Here is a 17,592-nt window from a genome sequence, read left to right as displayed (position 1 = left end):
GTAGGTCTTGAGTTGCTTTTCTGCACCCCTTCCTCATTACATCTACGTGTGGGCAGGAGACCTTACCATCAGACAGGTCTCAGCAAGTGGTCCTTTTTGGCTTCCCAGCCTCTTTCTGCTTCCTGTTCCTGGCAGTGACCTTCCTCCCTGTTTGTCTTGCAGGCTCCCCCTCCCTTCGGGCATATCCTCTCCTCTCGGTGATCACCCGGCAGCCCACGGTCATCTCACACCTGGTCCCCACCACCCCGGGAATCACCCCTGTGTTATCCCACCACCCAGCCACAAAGGTTGCCTCTGCTGAGGGTCCTGGTGGTGAGGCTCTAGCCAGCAGCGAGTCGGAGACAGAGCAGCCCACGCCCCGGCTGAAGAAGCCCCGACGCAGTCGAACCATCTTCACTGAGCTGCAGCTCATGGGCCTGGAAAAGAAATTCCAGAAACAGAAGTACTTGTCCACCCCAGACAGGTGAGGATGCAAGGAGGGGACTCTCTGCAAGTATTAGCAGTAAATGGGGATGCTGTTCACTCAAGTGGGAAGGCTGTGGACAGGTTGGGTTTGATGGAAAAGATGGAGCTCTGTTTGGGATGTGCACATTTGGGTGGACAGTGGAGACAGGACTGTGAATTGGTGAATTGGTTCCCCAATATTAAGTGACTGTTTTGATCCCCTCAGCAGGTAACAGGGAGCCTCATGGACTTGTGCAGCCAGAATACGTGGGCATCATTAGTTAGGAGATTCAGCATACATGTGTAAAATTTTAGGCTTATTTTTCAGAAGCCAGAGAATGTTTTTACAGAAATGTTAGTTTTAATAAACCGCTTGGGACTTCCTGATACCTGCCCAGGCATCTCTTAGGTGACCTACACAAGACTGATTCACTTGCCTGGGGAGGAGGACACCATCTGACTGGCCTGAACCCGCCGTCTCTGATGTTCCTTACCTCCCTACGTGACCAGGGCCATGAGTGCTCCCTCCTCCCACAGCTCCTGCCCTCCTCCTCTGTGTTTGTTTCTCTAGTTTCCTAGGTGACTTCATTTAAGCGAATATGCAGGGAAGTGAGAATTTGTAACGGTGGCAGGTAATGAGAGAAAGCTGATGACAGTGAAGTGTGTTTCTGTAGCCAGGAGTGAGTCAAGGATGCATTTTTCCCAAGTGAGCTAACACCATTTGCTAATGCAGTGGCAGTGCTGTGAATCTTCCATTGACTAATGCACCTGATGGCCTCAGGTGACCCACACTGGGGAAGGCACACAGAGCCCTGAAAGGCCCTGGAGACCTGAAGTCTGTGGGATGGCCCTCCTGGATCCTTGGTTCTTAATGAATGACTGCTTGGGATGCAGTGCTTCTTAACTAGAAGAGCTAAGTTTTGTTGGTGCTGGGAATTTATTGGCTTCAGTCTGTTAATTACTTCCAATAAAACTATTGGCTGCTGGTAGTCCCTCTACAGGAATGACTGGCTACATGTGAATAAAGATTTAAGACAAGCTCTGAAGTCCCTTGAAGGCAGGCTCCATTTTTATTATAAGAGACTTAATTTGTGCACTCTGGGCAGAACAGGGGGGCTAGGTAGCTAGCAACTGAGTTACCATCCTGAACCTTCATGGCCAGTACCCATGGGTGCTGCTGATGGTTAGATCTGATCAGGTAGAGAAGGTTGCAACTGAGAACTTGCATCTGAGGCTCCCCATGGCTCAGGCTTGTGGGAAACAGTGGGCCTTAAATCCACAAGTGGATTTTTAGGAACCTGGGGACCTTCAAAAAGTAGTGGTTAAAAAAAATAGTGGTCACTGCCTGAGCTGCTTTACACAGAGCAGGCTTGGAGCTGCAGGAAGGTGGCTGATGTTGACTCAGGAGGTGGTCCTTCCTGTTGGTGCTCAGGTAGACCTCCACTCTTATCCACATATTGAGCAAGACTGAGGCTGGGAGCCTAGCTACAAACTTTCCCTTCTCATTCCATTTTCTCCACTGGGGTTGGTTGCTCCTCCCTAGGGTGTAGCTTCCCTGCACTTCCCTTTGACAGATCCAACTTGTACAAAATTATTATGAGTGGGAACAAGCCCTTGTCCAAGAGGTAGCATAAGTCAGACATAAGTGGATTTGAATCCTGTCTCTATCTATTACACCAGGATCATCTACCAGGGGTCAGAAAAGTTTTTCTGGACAGCACAAGGTAGTAAATATTCAGGCTTTATGGGTCATATGGTCTGTCAGTACTACTCAACTCTGATGTTGTGGCACAGAGGTAGGCACGGACAGTACAGACACAAATGAACATGACTGTTCAATTAAGCCTTTGTAAAACTCAGGTGGCATGCAGCTTTTGGTCATAGTTGTAAGAGATTTTAATATCTCTTCAGGCCTTGAATCTGTCATCTATAAAATGGGAATAATTATACCAACAGCACAGTGTGGTGAAAGAAAAATATATGATAGCACACAGCAGGGGCTTGGTGTGTGCTTAGGTCACTGTGTTATTGCAGATTGCCCTAACTGCACACTCTCTGGGAACAGATTTGACTTTTAGGGCTTTTCAGAAGGGCACAGAGAAATGCAGGATCATGATGAGCAGTATCGTGGAAAACAGAAGGGGCTAAGGAATTAACATTTCATTTGGAATTTCATAATGTTTAATTTTTTTTAAACAATGTAATCATTATAACAGCTTAGGGCTGCCACTGTATTTTTGAGCACTGGTTCTGGATTTAGCAATGTGAGATGTACTTTTGTGGATAAAAACAAAGTGGAGGAGTTGCTGTTGAGTTAGAGAGAGAAATAACCTGTGAAGTGATTAGAGGACAGTCGAGAACTCGGGGCCACTGTGGTGATTGTTGGTCTGTGGGAGGGGGCAGAGGACACAGGTCAGGGAAGCTATCACTTGAACTGGATCAGGAAAGGCATTGCCATAGACCTATGCTTTACCTTTCATTTCAGGTTTGGATTTTGGGTAAGAGTTCACATTTTGTAGAGGATCAGAGTAAAGACCATTGGATTAGGAAAAGGACCTTGTAAACAAAAAATAAGACAATGTTTTCAAGTCCATGGAAAACAGAGAATGTTTCTGGCATGGGTCCTGCCCCAGGTGTCCTTAGGTGTGGATACATGTTTCTCTGTTTTCCAAAGTTTCCTCCATAGGATTCTTGGAAGGAAAGGAAAACCCTTTAAGGAAGAATTGGTTTAATGGGGCAGGTTTGAGTTTTGGTAGCACGTTCCTGGATTTAGCAGGACCCCTGTCTGTCTGTCTTGCCCTCTCCCATTTTCCTCATCCTTCCTTTGTATCTTGTGCCTTCTAGGTTGGACTTAGCCCAGTCTCTGGGACTCACTCAGCTGCAGGTGAAGACTTGGTATCAGAACCGCAGGATGAAATGGAAGAAAATGGTAAGAGAGGAGAGAGTGGTTCTAACCATGTGCCCATCTTGATGGGAAGAATTCTTAACATGGGGCTGTTGGGAGGCAGGAAGGTTTGGGATGTGAGATGGGAAGGGTTTCTAAGATGCTGGCTAGGAGGAAGGCTGCTTGAACTTGACTTGGATTTCTTAACAAGGGGGATATTCTTTTTCACAGTTTCCTTAGAAATCAAAGAAGGCCACAAGCTTCTCAGCTGCTAGTTTGAACCCCACCTGCTAGCCTCTTCAAATAACTTCCTTCCTCCCCCACCAAGAGCTAAGAATAGAAATCAGTACCCTCTGGTTATAGTGACAGAGAAAGCACATCTGTTCTGCTACTGTTGTCTTCTAAAGCAGGGATCCTCAAACTTGGTGGGTGTCAGAGTCAATTGAGTAGCAGGTGAAAATGCAGGGCTCTAGCCCTCTCCCAGGGTTTTGATTCCAGAGGCCTGTGACAAGGCTGGGAATGGGCATGTTAACAGGCACCCAGGTTATTAGGAAGCATATGGTCTAATGATCACAGCTTACATAATATTGCTGTAGTGTCTTGCAAATAAGCATTTTCATCTTTGATTTTTACATGTACTGAGACTAAATGACTCTACATTTTGAGGAACTTTATTTCATTATTATTTATCCTTCCATCCCCCTCTCCTGTCTTTTTTTGAAAAGCCATGTTAAATCCAAAATATCAAAAGTAGTTGAATGTTACCTTTCCCAGTTTTATAAATCACAAGTAACAAGGCCCAGAGAAGAAAGGGGGAGTGGGATGAAGGAAGAAGCCCTGTTCTATCCTTAGATACTGGGTACCTATGTAATCTGACAAGGGCCTCACTCACAATCTCACTGAATTTTAATGGCTCTTTTTCCTCCTGGATGGACCAGGCATAACCATGCCTTCCTTATGAAATTCTAATTTGCTAATCTCTCTGGTCAGAAGCCACATTTCCTGGTGTTTCAAGGGCTGGGACATAATGTTTTTCACAATAATCAAATAACTGAGATGTCTCTCTCTTCAGTTTAAAAAAAATCAGTGGAAGGTATTTTTCTCAAATGCATGGTTTTGTCTATTAATATTTTTCTTAAACCTTTAGTTCTGCTATTTCTTGCTTTTGTCTCTTAGCAATGAAGGGGAAAATATCCGAAGTAAATAAAATGCAAATAAACATGAATGGGGAAAATCAGGGGGAAAGCCAACAAGCAGCAACTATTATATTCTTAGAAAGGAATCTGTGAGCAGGTCACATAATTCCTTCTGGGAGAACCTGATCTTGAGATTTTTTTGCAAGGGTTTTTCAATAGAGGTGACTTGGCTCATGAATTACGCAGGAAGTAAGGCAGAAGCCAGTTGCATGTATAAACTATAATATATCTTATGAAACAAGTATATATTTGATGTCTCTTATGAACCAAGTTTTGTTCTGAGCACTATAGGAGGTAAATGAAATAAAATATAACCCCAGCTGTCTTGGAATTTATGATCTAGTTGGAGAAAGAAGGTCTGAGAAGCAGTAAGGTTGTACATTTTGAGTAAGTGCTGGTTGTTATAGATTGATAAGCTCATGAGTTCAGAGGAGAGGTAGTGAATTTCAGAGAAGATGAAATTGAAGGACAAGTGAGATTCAGTTAGATAGCCATTCCAAAAACTGTACAAGGCTACACACATATAACTTATGGTGGAAACCTTTTGGGGGATTATTCTCTGGAAGAACCAGATTTGGGAGTGAGAAAGGCCAACCGTGTTCCCATGCTTGCCCCTCCCTGACTGATTTCAGGCAAGTCCTTTCAGTGTTTTCCCTTCGAGTTCCACCACCCACCTCCTTCCTCGACAATCATCATCATCGTCATCAAAATCAATGTCTCCTGAGTAGCAGAGGCATTGTTCAAATTGGTTATCAGCAATCTTCTCATGAGTCAGATGTTTAACGAATTGACAGCCAGCCCGCTCTGCCAGTACCGCCCAGTACGCGCAGGATGGCGCGCGTGTGCCTGAGCCTCTGATGTCACTTGTTTTTCCCCAGCCACTCTGCTGGGGCACAGTGGTGGGCTGGTGGTTGATGGTTATCTCTGCCGTCTAGGTCAAGATGGAAGGACCTCAGCAGATTTAACCTCAGAGAGGGTTAAAATCAGGACCCACCAAATTCAGGTTCCTTTAGGAAACAAGAGCTTTCAGTTCACATTGGGGATAATTTATTGAGCACTTCATTGCATCGGGCAGTGGAAATGCAAAGACAAGCTATGAATCTGTCCAATTAAAAAATAGAATTAAAAAGGTACTCAGTCAAGTGGGGGAAACAGACCTGAAATTTAAATTATCCAGACTGATCAGGGCAACAGCAAGAACACTTAAGAGAGGGTTCAGAGTCAGAACAGAGAAAGAAGTGTTTCACAGAAGAGGCAGCATCTAAACTGAGACTCAGTGAAGGTGGAAAAGGGAATCACAGGCAGAAAAAAGGGGCAGAAGTTCTTGGGGACGCTTAAGAACTTCAAAATGTGGGCTATATGTGAAGACTTCGTTCAGTTGGAAGTCTAAATTCCGCCTCCCTCAGAACAGCACGGCATTGTTGAGATCCAATTGCTTCATATATTTTGCTGGTAAACCTCTTTCAAGGCTATCTCTTCAGGTACTGAGAGGAAAAGAGAAAGATAATTGGGTAATAAAGATGTCTCAAGGCTAGTAACCTAATTGGAACTGGAAAAAGATTAGCACTTGATTCTCAGACTTATTCACACAGCTGCCAAGGACAACACTGCCAAAACCAAGATAGCATCTTGGGCTAGTTTTGACTGGTCAGCGTTTGTAACCTATAGCGGGTTGGGTAAATTTAATCTTGCACATTAGATGGGACACTCACCCTCTATTCCATTTCTGTTGGCATTAGTTCCATTAGGATCCACAGTGTTTCACAATAGGCTGAAAGCGTCTCATTATTTAGTGGTCTTTTTTTCAGCTTTAAAATACAATTCTCTTCTTCAAAAGGATCCAAATGGATAGGTCTTCCTATCCCACTCACAGAATTTGGGTAGGCCACACACTAAGCACCATCGTTATCTTTTGCATTAAAAGTCTCCAGATAGCAAATAATCCCATGACATTGTAACTGGTTGCTATCTATATATCTTGGATAGGTTACTTAACCTCAGTGCGCCTCATCAGTAAAATCCCTCACATACACCTCACAGAGCTGTAGTAGTAACTGAGCTAATTTCTTTAAAACATTTAAATTCTTGCAACACAGGATGCAGCTATTATTGTCATTATTATTGTTATTTATCTGTCTACAAATTGCGTATCTCTACAGAATCCAGATTTTTAATTTTTTTCCCTGGGGGGGTGGGTACTGGGGATTGAATTCAGGGGCATTTGATCACTAAGCCACATCCCCAGCCCTGTATTGTATTTTATTTAAAGACAGGGTCTCACCGAGTTGCTTAGCACCTCACTTTTGTTGAGGCTGGCTTTGAATTCATGATCCTCCTTCCTCAACCTCCCGAGCTGCTGGGGATATAGGTGTGCACCACTGCACCCAGCTGAGAATCCAGATTTTTGAAGGCCAACATAGATAAATTGAAAGTAGATCTTACAGGTTTCCGAGACCTTGTGCTTTTTCTTTTGGTTTAGAGTCGTCCTGGATTTTTGTCTGTCAGAGCCTTGGTATTTGTGCCCTGCTTGGGGTGTAATGGAACATGCCATCTTCAGGCTGGGACAGTCAGCTAATGTGAGCAGTAATGGTATGGGAGGAGGTTCATGCTGGAGAATCCAAACTTGTTTCTCAGCTTTATGGAAATTGTTATCAGTTATATGGCTGTCACTTTTCTATAAAGCTACAGAAAGAGAGGGAGAAAAAGAAGCAAAAAGTGGCTCAGTTCAGCAGCCTACTGCTGCCTGGAGTCTGAGGGAGCTTGGGTAATTGTAGATAAACATTAGACACAGACTAAACAGTGAACCTTCTACGTGTCTTTGCACATTACTCAGAATGAAGTACTGATAAGGGTATTGGATTCAAATGGTCAGAGTTTTTGTGTTCAAATCCCAGCTCTTCCCTGGGCTCACTCTTTGACCTTGACAACCCCTTTCTGTCAGATGTTTCCTGTCTGAAAAGGGAGAGAGGAAAAAGTTTCCTCCCAGCACTGACATTCTGTGCTGTCTAGTCAAACTGCCTGTCCCAGACCCAAACACCTCCAGAAGGAGGCAGGAGGTCCCATCTTGACATGCTCAGCAGCAGAACATTTGAATGCCTAGTTTTAGAGTTCGAAGGAGAGCTGTCAGCAGGCATCGTTAATAAAAGTAGGTGGTGTGTTGGGTGTTGCTCCCAGAGGCAGAGGGAAGCGTGTGGCCTCTCGTGTTAGGAGTTGTCTAGCCTCTCTGAACTAAGGGGACAAATCGCCTAGAGGAATAACTGGGGAGGAGGGCTCTTGAGAGGAGGGCCACAGGGTGCATGCATGTGTGCAGCTCCCGGTGCAGGGCGGTTTTGAGATAATTGCATGTCTCAGGTGTGCTGGAAGGCAGGGGGCCAGAGGTCGATGCGGAAAGCAGCCAGGAGGGTAGTTATCTCCTAATTATTGCTTGCACTGGAATGTTTTATTCCATTTAGAAAATGGTCTGATTGTTTTGATTTTTTTTTTTCCTGTGCTGTAGGAAAATAGCCAGGTGGGGTCGATCCAAGCTGTGTGGGTGGTGTTCTCTAATTGCTGGGCTGGACTTTCTTTTGCCAATTAGGTGGCTTCCTTAGACCTGCCCTTCTCTAACTTGATTACTCCATGGGGCAACTTATTTTTGTATAACCTCTTTCATACCCAGTGGAGCTGCTTTCAACATGTAAATTCCACCTTGGCACATTTAGGTGCTTTCAAAAGCCTGGGCTCATGCTGAAATCAAAATCAGATACTGACTTACCTGAAAAGGAATATGGGGACCTCTTCTCCCCAGAGGTGGTTTCTGTCAGCATCTATGCCTTGTTAAAGGTCCCTTCACAACTCTGTGTTAGCTTTTTGGGTGGATTCAAATAGATGGAGAAGATTCACAGCTAATAGGCAATGTTTACTGAGAACCTTTGGCTGTCCTCACAGCCACACACACAAATTAACTCAAAGTGAGTCAGAGATCTATTATAAGAGCTGAAACTATACAAATACTAGAAAAAACATAAGAGTAAATATTTGTGAACTGGCATTAGACAAAACCTTCTTAGATATGACACCAAAAGCACAAGTAACAAAAGAAATATTAAATTGGATTTCACCAAGATTAAAAACCTTTGCAATGTGAGGGATATTATCAAAAAAGTGAAAAGACAACCCACCAAATGGGAGCAAATATTTGCACATCTTATATCTGATAAAGGACATGTGTCCAGAAAATTTGAAGAACACTTACAACCCAATAATAAAATGACATCCAAATTTAGAAGGAATAGTAAAGGATTTGAATAGACCTTTCTTCAAAGAAGATATACAGCCTACTGGTAAGTGCATGAAAAGATGCTGTACTTCATTAGTCATCAGGGAAGAAAGTGCAGATCAAAACAACAATGAGATGCCACTTTGTAAACACTGGGATGGCTGTAATCAAGAAGGCATAATAGCAAGTGTTGGTGAGGATGTGGAGAATTGGAATCCTCACATGTTGTTAGTTGGAATGTAAAATGGTGCAGCTGCTTTGGAAAAATAGTCCTAAAAATGTTAATCATAGATTTGCCATGTGATTCAACAATTCCGTTTCTGGAAATATACCCCAAAGAAGTGAATGCATGGACTTAAGCAGATATTTGCACACCCATGTTTATAGCAACATTGTTTACACTAGGCAAAGATGGTGACAGAAACCACCTCTGGGGAGAAGAGGTCCCTGTATTCCTTTTCAAGTAAGTCAGTATCTGATTTTGATTTCAGCATGAGCCCAGGCTTTCGAAAGCACCTAAATGTGCCAAGGTGGAATTTATATGTTGAAAGCAGCTCCACTGGGTGTGAAAGACTGTAGCACAAGAATTAAAATCAAGAATCAATAAATGGGATGGATTCAAACTAAAAACCTTCTTCTCAGCAAAAGAAACAATCAGTGAGGTGAATAGAGAGCCTACATCTTGGGAGCAAATTTTTGCCACTTGCACATCAGATAAAGCACTAATCTCTAGGGTATATAAAGAGCTCAAAAAGCTAAACACCAAAAAAAAAAAAAATGAATAACTCATTCAATAAATGGGCCAAGGAACTGAACAGACGCTTCTCAGAAGAAGATATACAATCAATCAACAAATATATGAAAAATGTTCAACATCTCTAGCAATTAGAGAAATGCAAATCAAAACTACTCTTAAGATTTCATCTCACTCCAGTCAGAATGACAGCTATTAAGAATACACACAACAATAAGTGGTGGTGAGGATGTGGGGGAAAAGGTACACTCAATACTGCTGGTGGGACTGCAAATTGGTGCAGCCAATATGGAAAGCAGTATGGAGAATTCTTGGAAAACTGGGAATGGAACCACCATTTGACCCAGCTATCCCATCCTTTGGTCTATACCCAGAGGACTCAAAAACAGAATTCTATAGGGGCACAGCCACATGAATGTTTGTAACAGCACAATTCATAATAGCTAAATTGTGGAACCAACCTAGATGCCCTTCAGTAGATGAATGGATAAAGAAAATGTGGCATTTATACACCATGGAGTATTACGCAGCACTAAAAAACGACAAAATCATGGAATTTGCAGGGAAATGGATGGCATTAGAGCAGATTATGCTAAGTGAAGCTAGCCAATCCTTAAAAAACAAATGCCAAATGTCTTCTTTGATATAAGGAGAGCAACTAAGAACAGAGCAGGGAGGAAGAGCATGAGGAAAAGACTAACATTAAACAGAGACGAGTGGTGGGAGGGAAAGGGAGAGAGAAGGGAAACTGTATGGAAATGGAAGGAGACCCTCATTGTTACACAGAATTACATATAAGAGATGGTGAGGGGAAAGGGAAAAAAAAAACAAGGGAGAGAATTGAACAACAGCTGTTGGGGTAGAGAGGGAAGATGGGAGGGAAGGGGAGGGGGGATAGTAGGGGATAGGAAAGGTAGCAGAATACAACAGTCACTAATATGGCATTATGGAAAAATGTGGATGTGTAACCGATGTGATTCTGCAACTTGTATTTGGGGTAAAAATGGGAGTTCATAACCCACTTGAATCAAATGTATGAAATATGACATGTCATGAGTTATGTAATGTTTTGAACAACCAATAAAAATATTCTCACATTAAAAAAAAAGAAAATGTGGTATATATACACAATGGAATATTATTTAGCAATAAAAGAGAATAAAATCATGGCATTTGCAGACAATGGATGGAGCTGAAGAATATAATGCTAAGTGAAGTTAGCCAATCCCCCCAAACCAAATGCCGAATGTTTTCTCTGATATAAGGTAACTGACTCATAGTGGGTTGGAAGGGGAAGCGTAAGAGGAATAGACAAACTCTACATAGGGCAGAGGGGTGGGAAGGGAAGCGGGTATTGGGGGGAGGAAAGATGATGGAATGAGATGGACATCATTACCCTAAGTACATGTATGAAGACACGAATTGTGTGAATATACTTTGTATACAACCAGAGATATGAAAAATTGTGCTCTATATGTGTAACATGAATTGTAATGCATTCTGCTGTCATATATAACAAATCAGAATAAAAATTAAATAAAATAATAATAATAATAATAATGAAAAAGTGAAAGCATGGACTTAAACAGATACTAGCACACCCACGTTTATAGCAGCTTTGTTTACACTAGCCAAAAGGTAGAAGTAACCCAAATGTCCATCAATCGATGAGTGAATAAACAAAATGTGGTATATACATAAAATGAGGTATTATTTTCCTGCATGTGCTGCAACATGGATCAACCTTGAGAACACGATGCCATGTGAAGGAAGCCAATTACAGAAGTCTTTGTATTACAATTCCATTTGTGTGAAATGTTCAGAACAGCCCTCTCTATAAAGAGAAAAGGCAGATTGGTGGTTGCCTAGGGCTGAGGGCAAGGAATTTGGGAGGCATCAGGATGCATACACTGACTGTTGCCCAATTCTGACTATCTTAAAAGTCATTGACTTGTACACTTTAAAAAGACGAAATATATGACATGTGAATTATATCACAAAAAGAGCTTATGGTTTGACGAATTACTATATCATTGTTAAAAGTTTAGCACCTGAAGGTCTTCTGCTGCTCTTGAAAGAAAGAGACATAGTTAATAATAATTTAGTGACTGCCTAGAAAGTCCTTGGAAGTTAAGTGTTCACAAGAAAGATACAGGATTGGCATTCAAGGAGCTTCTAGGAGAAGATAACATTAAGTGGGGCATGTGCTATAATTTGAATCTGGAATGTCCCTGAAAGACTTGCTGATCAGCTTGGTTCGTTTGGGAAGTGGTGAAACTTTTAGGAGGTGGAGCTTACTGGAAGGAAGTCAGATCATCAGGGCATGCCCTTGAAGGGGACATTGGGTCCCCAGATCCTTCCTGTTTCTCCCTCTTTGCTTCTGACCACCACAGGGTGAATGACTTCCTTCACCACACATTCCTGCCATGATGTACTGTGCTACCACAGGCCCAAAAGCAATGAGCCAAATGACCATGGACTGAAACCTCCAAAACTATGGGCCAAAATAACCTTTCATCATTATAAGTTGGTTTATCTCAGGTATTTTATCACAGGTGTTATGACTAACACTATACATAAGTAGCAAAAATATCTCTCATCCCTAATTTTCTCTTGAATCCAAGTCCTCCCAAAGCCCCTTTTTGTAGCTGCCTAGAACTATACCAAGCTGAAATTTGGAGCCAGCAGAGGAGGGAATGTTACATTTCAAAGTAAATTATAAATATTTTAAAAATTATCCTTGCCTACCTCATAGGATTCCTAGGAAGGTCACAATTGGGATAAAAAGTGTGAAAGTCCTTTGATGGCATCAAAGCTCATTTAGAGTGTGCTTTTGCATGCTTTATATCCTTTTTCAATTCTATGGAAATGTTTATTGAGAAAAGTTGGTTTATTTTGTAACAGTCTTTGAATGCCTGCTATGAGCAGGGACTCAGTGGTGAGGGGCAGGCAAGTAAACACAACAGTGACAGCATCTCATGAAAAGCACTCCTAGTGTACATGGTGGAGAGAGGTTGACTTATTTAGGGGAACAGGGCAGGATTCCAGAAGAAGTCAGCCAGGAAGAGGCATGCTCTGCTCAGAGGAAATCTACCATACAATTACAGTTCTGGGTCTCTCATATCCAGTTTGTGTTGGTCACTCTCATCTTTCCTCTGTGAGATAAGGCATTGTTGTTTCCATTCTATGTATTCGGAAAACTGAAGCTCAGAGACTTTAAAGGGCTTTTCCAAAGGCAAAGCTGATAAGCGGCAGAGTTAGAATTTCACCTAGTTTTCCCACCTTCAAAGCTACAAGACTTTCTGCTATGTCCTACTACTTCTCTGAACAATACAAGACTCTGTTTTATAACATCTTTCTTTTCATGATAACAAAAATACTCATACATGATCCTTGTTGAAAATTTAGAAGACACAGAAAGAACACAAAGAAAAAAGATAAAAATTATGCATGACTTCAGTACTGCAAACTAGGTGGTATATGGTTGTCTTGTCTCCAAACTGAACTAGGCTTATCTGATGACCTGTTGTTCACAAACACACATTCTTAGTATTTCCCGTGTCATTAAACACTCTCCTGTATAATATTTGTAATGGTTACCAAGTATTCTTTTTTCAGGATATATTACATTACCTACTCAATTATGTGGCTGAATGAGTACGCACCCCAACTTTTGCTGTTATAACCCATATTATGATGAATATTTGTGTGGATCAACCTTTGTTTTAGTCTTAGATGACTTTTTAGAATTTATCCTAAGGAATCTTTGGGTCAAAAAAGGGATGCACATTTAAAGGCTTTGATTTGAATTCTTACATTGTCTTGAAAAGGTTGTACTGTTTACACTTATATTTTCCTGCTTGCCACAAATAATATTATCCTTCTGATTTGTTAGTGTGATAATTGCCATATTGACATTTAATTTTTCATTTTTCCCTTACTGAGGTTGATTTTAATGAGTTTATAATCATATTATAAATGCTAAAATACATGATATTGACTAAAAATGCATCAAGCTTGAATGAAGCACTTTTTGCAGGCCAGAAGAGAGAGGTTTAGAATACATTTTGCCACACCCTGTAACTTTGCTGCTGGGAAGGGAGAATTTAGAGTTTATCTCTCTCTCTCTCTCTCTCTCTCTCTCTCTCTCTTTTTTTTTTTTTTTGCATTGAACCCAGGGTCTCTCATATGATAGGCATGTGCTGTACCACTGAGCCGCATCGCCAGCCCTAAGAGAGGGTTTAGATGCTGTGTAAAGTCATCCTAGAGAGCAGAAGAGTGGAGGGAAGGAGTTATTTCTTAGACTCAGTCACTTGTTTTCCTCTCCCGTAGGTTCTGAAAGGTGGACAGGAAGCTCCCACAAAGCCGAAAGGTCGTCCCAAGAAGAACTCTATCCCTACGTCAGAAGAGATTGAAGCTGAAGAGAAACTGAACAACCAGGCCCAGAGTCAGGAGCAGCTGGACCCCTCTCAGGGACAGGAGGAGCCCTGGGAAGTACAGGAACCAAAAGCACACGATGTCCCCTTGGAGGTGGCAGAGCCACCAGGCCAGCCCCAGGAGTCACCAGTAGCCTCTTCTGAACCCCCACCATTAAGCTAAAATAAAACTCTTTCGGGGGAAGGGGGAGACTGGGAAGAAGGGAAGAGAGAGAAGGCAGGGAGACTAGGAGAAGAAAAACTTCTAACCAACTGGGGGAGAAGAGAGCCACCTCTCTCCCTCCCTTCCACAGTTCTCAGTGCTGTCTCCATCACAAGCATTTGAGAAGACTTGCTTGTCTTAGTCCTTTCTCTTCATGGAAGGCTGTGTAGCCACGGATGCCCTTGATTAAGGGAGACAGTGCTTTGGAGCTGCCTGTCCTAGCTAGGGTGATGGCAATGGGGCTGGGTACCAGAAGCTTGTTTTTGTCACAAGCGCCATGCCAGTGTGCAGAGGAAGGTGGCCCCTGCCTCCTCCTTGCCACCCCCGGCCAGCCAGTCATCAAAGCAAAGAGAGATGGAGGCACTTGGGCAGCCTGCCCAGGATCCTTGCTGACTTGGCACTTATTTCTGTAGTTTTAAAAGAGAATTTAATGTTTTTTTTTCTTGTTTGTTTTGTTTTGTTTTTTGCAGGGGGGTGGGGTGATGAGCACAGGCAACAATGACAAAAAAAAAAAAGTTCAGAGTAAGAGAGTTGTGAGTTATTAGAAATGTTCTGAATCCCGTTTGTTTATTTGGAGACACGTGTGCCTTGGTACCCATTATAAAATGGTCAGGTGACCCAAAAACTGATAAGCCTTGTTTTTCTTGCTTCCATAAGTTGCCAACCCTGAAGCTGCAAATGCAGATATGTTAAGATAACTTTTATTTTTTAACTAAAAATAAATCTTTCAAAAGGATCAAGTGTTTTGTTTCTTCTGGGGAGTGTATGTGACCCTACCTGAATGTGTCCAGTGGAGGGAGAGACCAGAGACAGCACTGACTCTCAGAGCTTTCTTTCCCCATCTATGAAATGAGACTAGCCCAGGCCACTGGCCCAGGTGCAGGAACATGGAAACAGTGCCAAACCCTGGATCGAGGAAGGAGCAGAGTGCTGTGCTCTCCCCACCAGAGCATCTCCGCGGTCAGCCACTTGACATTTTTGGTTTCCAACTCTAAAAAGTTTTACTTTCCTAAAGAGGTAATAAATTTACATCCTTCAAAATTCAAAACAGCATAAAAACATGTCACACTTTTGTCCTATCCCCTGTAGGTAATCACTTTTATTGGATTCTTATTTGTCCTTCCATTTATTCTTTATTAAGTGTCCATTTGCATGATTTTTTTTTGCAACTTTTGACAAAAGAAGATTTGAGAACAATTTGGCTAGATGTGTTCTGTGATTTTAAATTTAAAAGTGATGTCCCAGATGGACTGGGATGTAGCTCAGTGGTAGTGTGTGCTTAGCAAGTGCAAAGAAAGCCCTGGGTTCCATCCCTACCACCAACATAATTAATTAATTAATTAAAATTGATGTCCTACTTTTAATAAGTATAGGAAAAAGGTAGCCACCAGATGTCCTCAGAGGAGGACTTTACCTTTTTTCTTGGCTGATTCTTCCGCTTTTTTGCTCTGACACTTGATTCCCCAGGGGTCACCTTTAGAGTCCTTTCTCTGTGGTGCCCTGCAGGGTATAATGCAGATGGTCAGCCACTTATTAACAGTCAGTCTGCCACGCTGCAGGCCTAGAGAATACTGGCCAGCTTTAACATGGGCTTGAACTGGGAAGCAGAACCTGTTACTAGTCCTGTGAAACAATCAAATAATTCATTACAAAGTTAAACAGGAAAGATCTGCATGTTTTCCATCATCTGGCTGCCTGCCTCTCTCCGTTAATGCAAGCAATCAGCAAGTGACTGCAGTTTTGACATTGCCAACGCAGTGCCTTCGCCCTCTTTGCTATAGAAATCAACAAAGAAAAAGCAGTCTTTCTCTGAACTCTTGTGAATAGACAAAGGACTTGGCCTCTGAGAACCAGTTCACACAGACCACACCTAGCTGCCTGTATGAGGTTGCTTGTCCCAAGCCAGCACAGTGCTGTCTGCTTCACCTGCAGCCCACCCCACAGTACAGCTTTATGATCTTCCTACAGGTGGTGTGACAATGAGCCAGAGTGTGTACAATGGCCAAGGTAAGAAGGTGGATGGATCTGTGCCAGGTGAGTCTAACTCCTCAGGAGCTGTTCTGTCCTGCTCACCCCACCCCAGACAACTTTTTTATTTGGATGGAGGTTTCCTATGCTGGCTTTTGGCCTCTTGCCCTGGGCCCTCATGCGTCGTTTTCTGCATTGTCTTGAATGTGACTGTCACTGCAGGGATCTCTGTGTACGTACACCCATGCTGGTATTCCTGAGTGCCTGGTTCCAGGTGTTTCTGACTTCCAGCTTTTACTCGCTGGCTCATCCTCTTTAGTTTGTTTCTTGCCCTAGGGGTTGAAGGTATTTCACTGGTGAATTTAAGACCTCGGATTATCTTTCCTTGTGTTTTGTAAGGCCCAGCCCAAGGTTACCTCCACTTACAAGCTCTCAGCTTATCCTCTAGCCTCAGCTCTGCATGACTTTGCCCTGTGACTCAAAAAGGGGCCAGGATGGATCACACAGATGCGCGCGTGCACACACACACACACACACACACACACACACACAACAGTGCTGGGGATTGAACCCAAGGACTTTGCACATGCTAGGCAAGGGCTCTACTACTGAGTTATATCCCACACACCCACACATACTTTTTTTAGTTGACAAAAGAAAATTGAATCTATTTGTAGTGTATAATGTTTTGAAATATGTATACATTGTGGAATGGCTACATCAAGCAAATTAACATATGCATAACCTCACATACTTAACCATTTATTTTTGGTGAGAACACCTAACATCTACTTGGGCAATTTTCAAGTACATAATAGATTATTAACTTTAGGCACCATGTTATACCATACATTTCTTGAAATTATTCTTCCTGTCTAATTGAAAGTTTGTATCCTTCACCCAACCCACATTTTATTCCTTGTCAGAAATGATACATCAGTCCTCATCCCTAGCCTCTGTTAACCACAGTTCTATTCTCTAATCTTATTTTAGAGTCCCTGTGTGAATGAAGCTCATTTCACTTAATATGAATGTCCTCCAGGTTCATCCATGTTGTCACAAATGACAGGATTTCCTTCCCTTTTTTTAATGGCTGAAATAGTATTCCATTGTGTATATGTAGTACATTTTTTTTATCCATTCATCAGTTGATAGACACTTAGGTTCATTTCATATCTTGGCTATTGTGAATAAGAGTGTAGTGAACAGGAAGTGCTAATGTTTATTTGACACATTGATTTCATATCCTTTGGAGATACACCAGTAGTAGTATTGCTGGATCATATGATAGTCCTATTTTTTTTTTTTTTTTTGGAGGGAAGGGCTAGGCCTCTTGCAATTGGTTCCCTTCTGCCTGTGACTTGCTTGCAAACCAAGCTCTGCTCCTTCTCCAAAGGCATCTTTCCATTTTGTCTCCAGTTCCTAAGGCTTATGACTAACATCCAGAACC

The 17,592-nt window shown here is 42.3% G+C and overlaps 1 protein-coding gene and 1 pseudogene across 2 annotated transcripts in view; both read left to right on the top strand.

Annotated features, from left to right (window-relative positions):
* BARX2 (BARX homeobox 2) overlaps positions 1-14,910 on the top strand; it is a 72,401-nt gene extending 57,491 nt beyond the window's left edge. The window contains exons 2-4 of the mRNA XM_081279710.1: positions 163-463; positions 3,289-3,373; positions 13,869-14,910. Of these exons, the coding sequence (XP_081135836.1) occupies positions 163-463; positions 3,289-3,373; positions 13,869-14,135 (653 nt within the window). The 3' untranslated portion in view covers positions 14,136-14,910. The remainder of the gene's footprint in view (positions 1-162; positions 464-3,288; positions 3,374-13,868) is intronic.
* A 1,243-nt stretch (positions 14,911-16,153) lies between these two features.
* The window catches only part of LOC308641567 (protein DEK-like), a 54,101-nt pseudogene continuing 52,662 nt past the window's right edge, over positions 16,154-17,592 (top strand). Inside the window, exon 1 of the transcript in view lies at positions 16,154-16,208. The product of the transcript in view is annotated as a protein DEK-like (transcript). The remainder of the gene's footprint in view (positions 16,209-17,592) is intronic.

Source organism: Spermophilus citellus (assembly GCF_964194105.1).
Source record: "Spermophilus citellus genome assembly, chromosome: 2".
Taxonomy (NCBI): Eukaryota; Metazoa; Chordata; class Mammalia; order Rodentia; family Sciuridae; genus Spermophilus; species Spermophilus citellus.
This window is presented reverse-complemented; position numbering and strand designations above follow the sequence as displayed.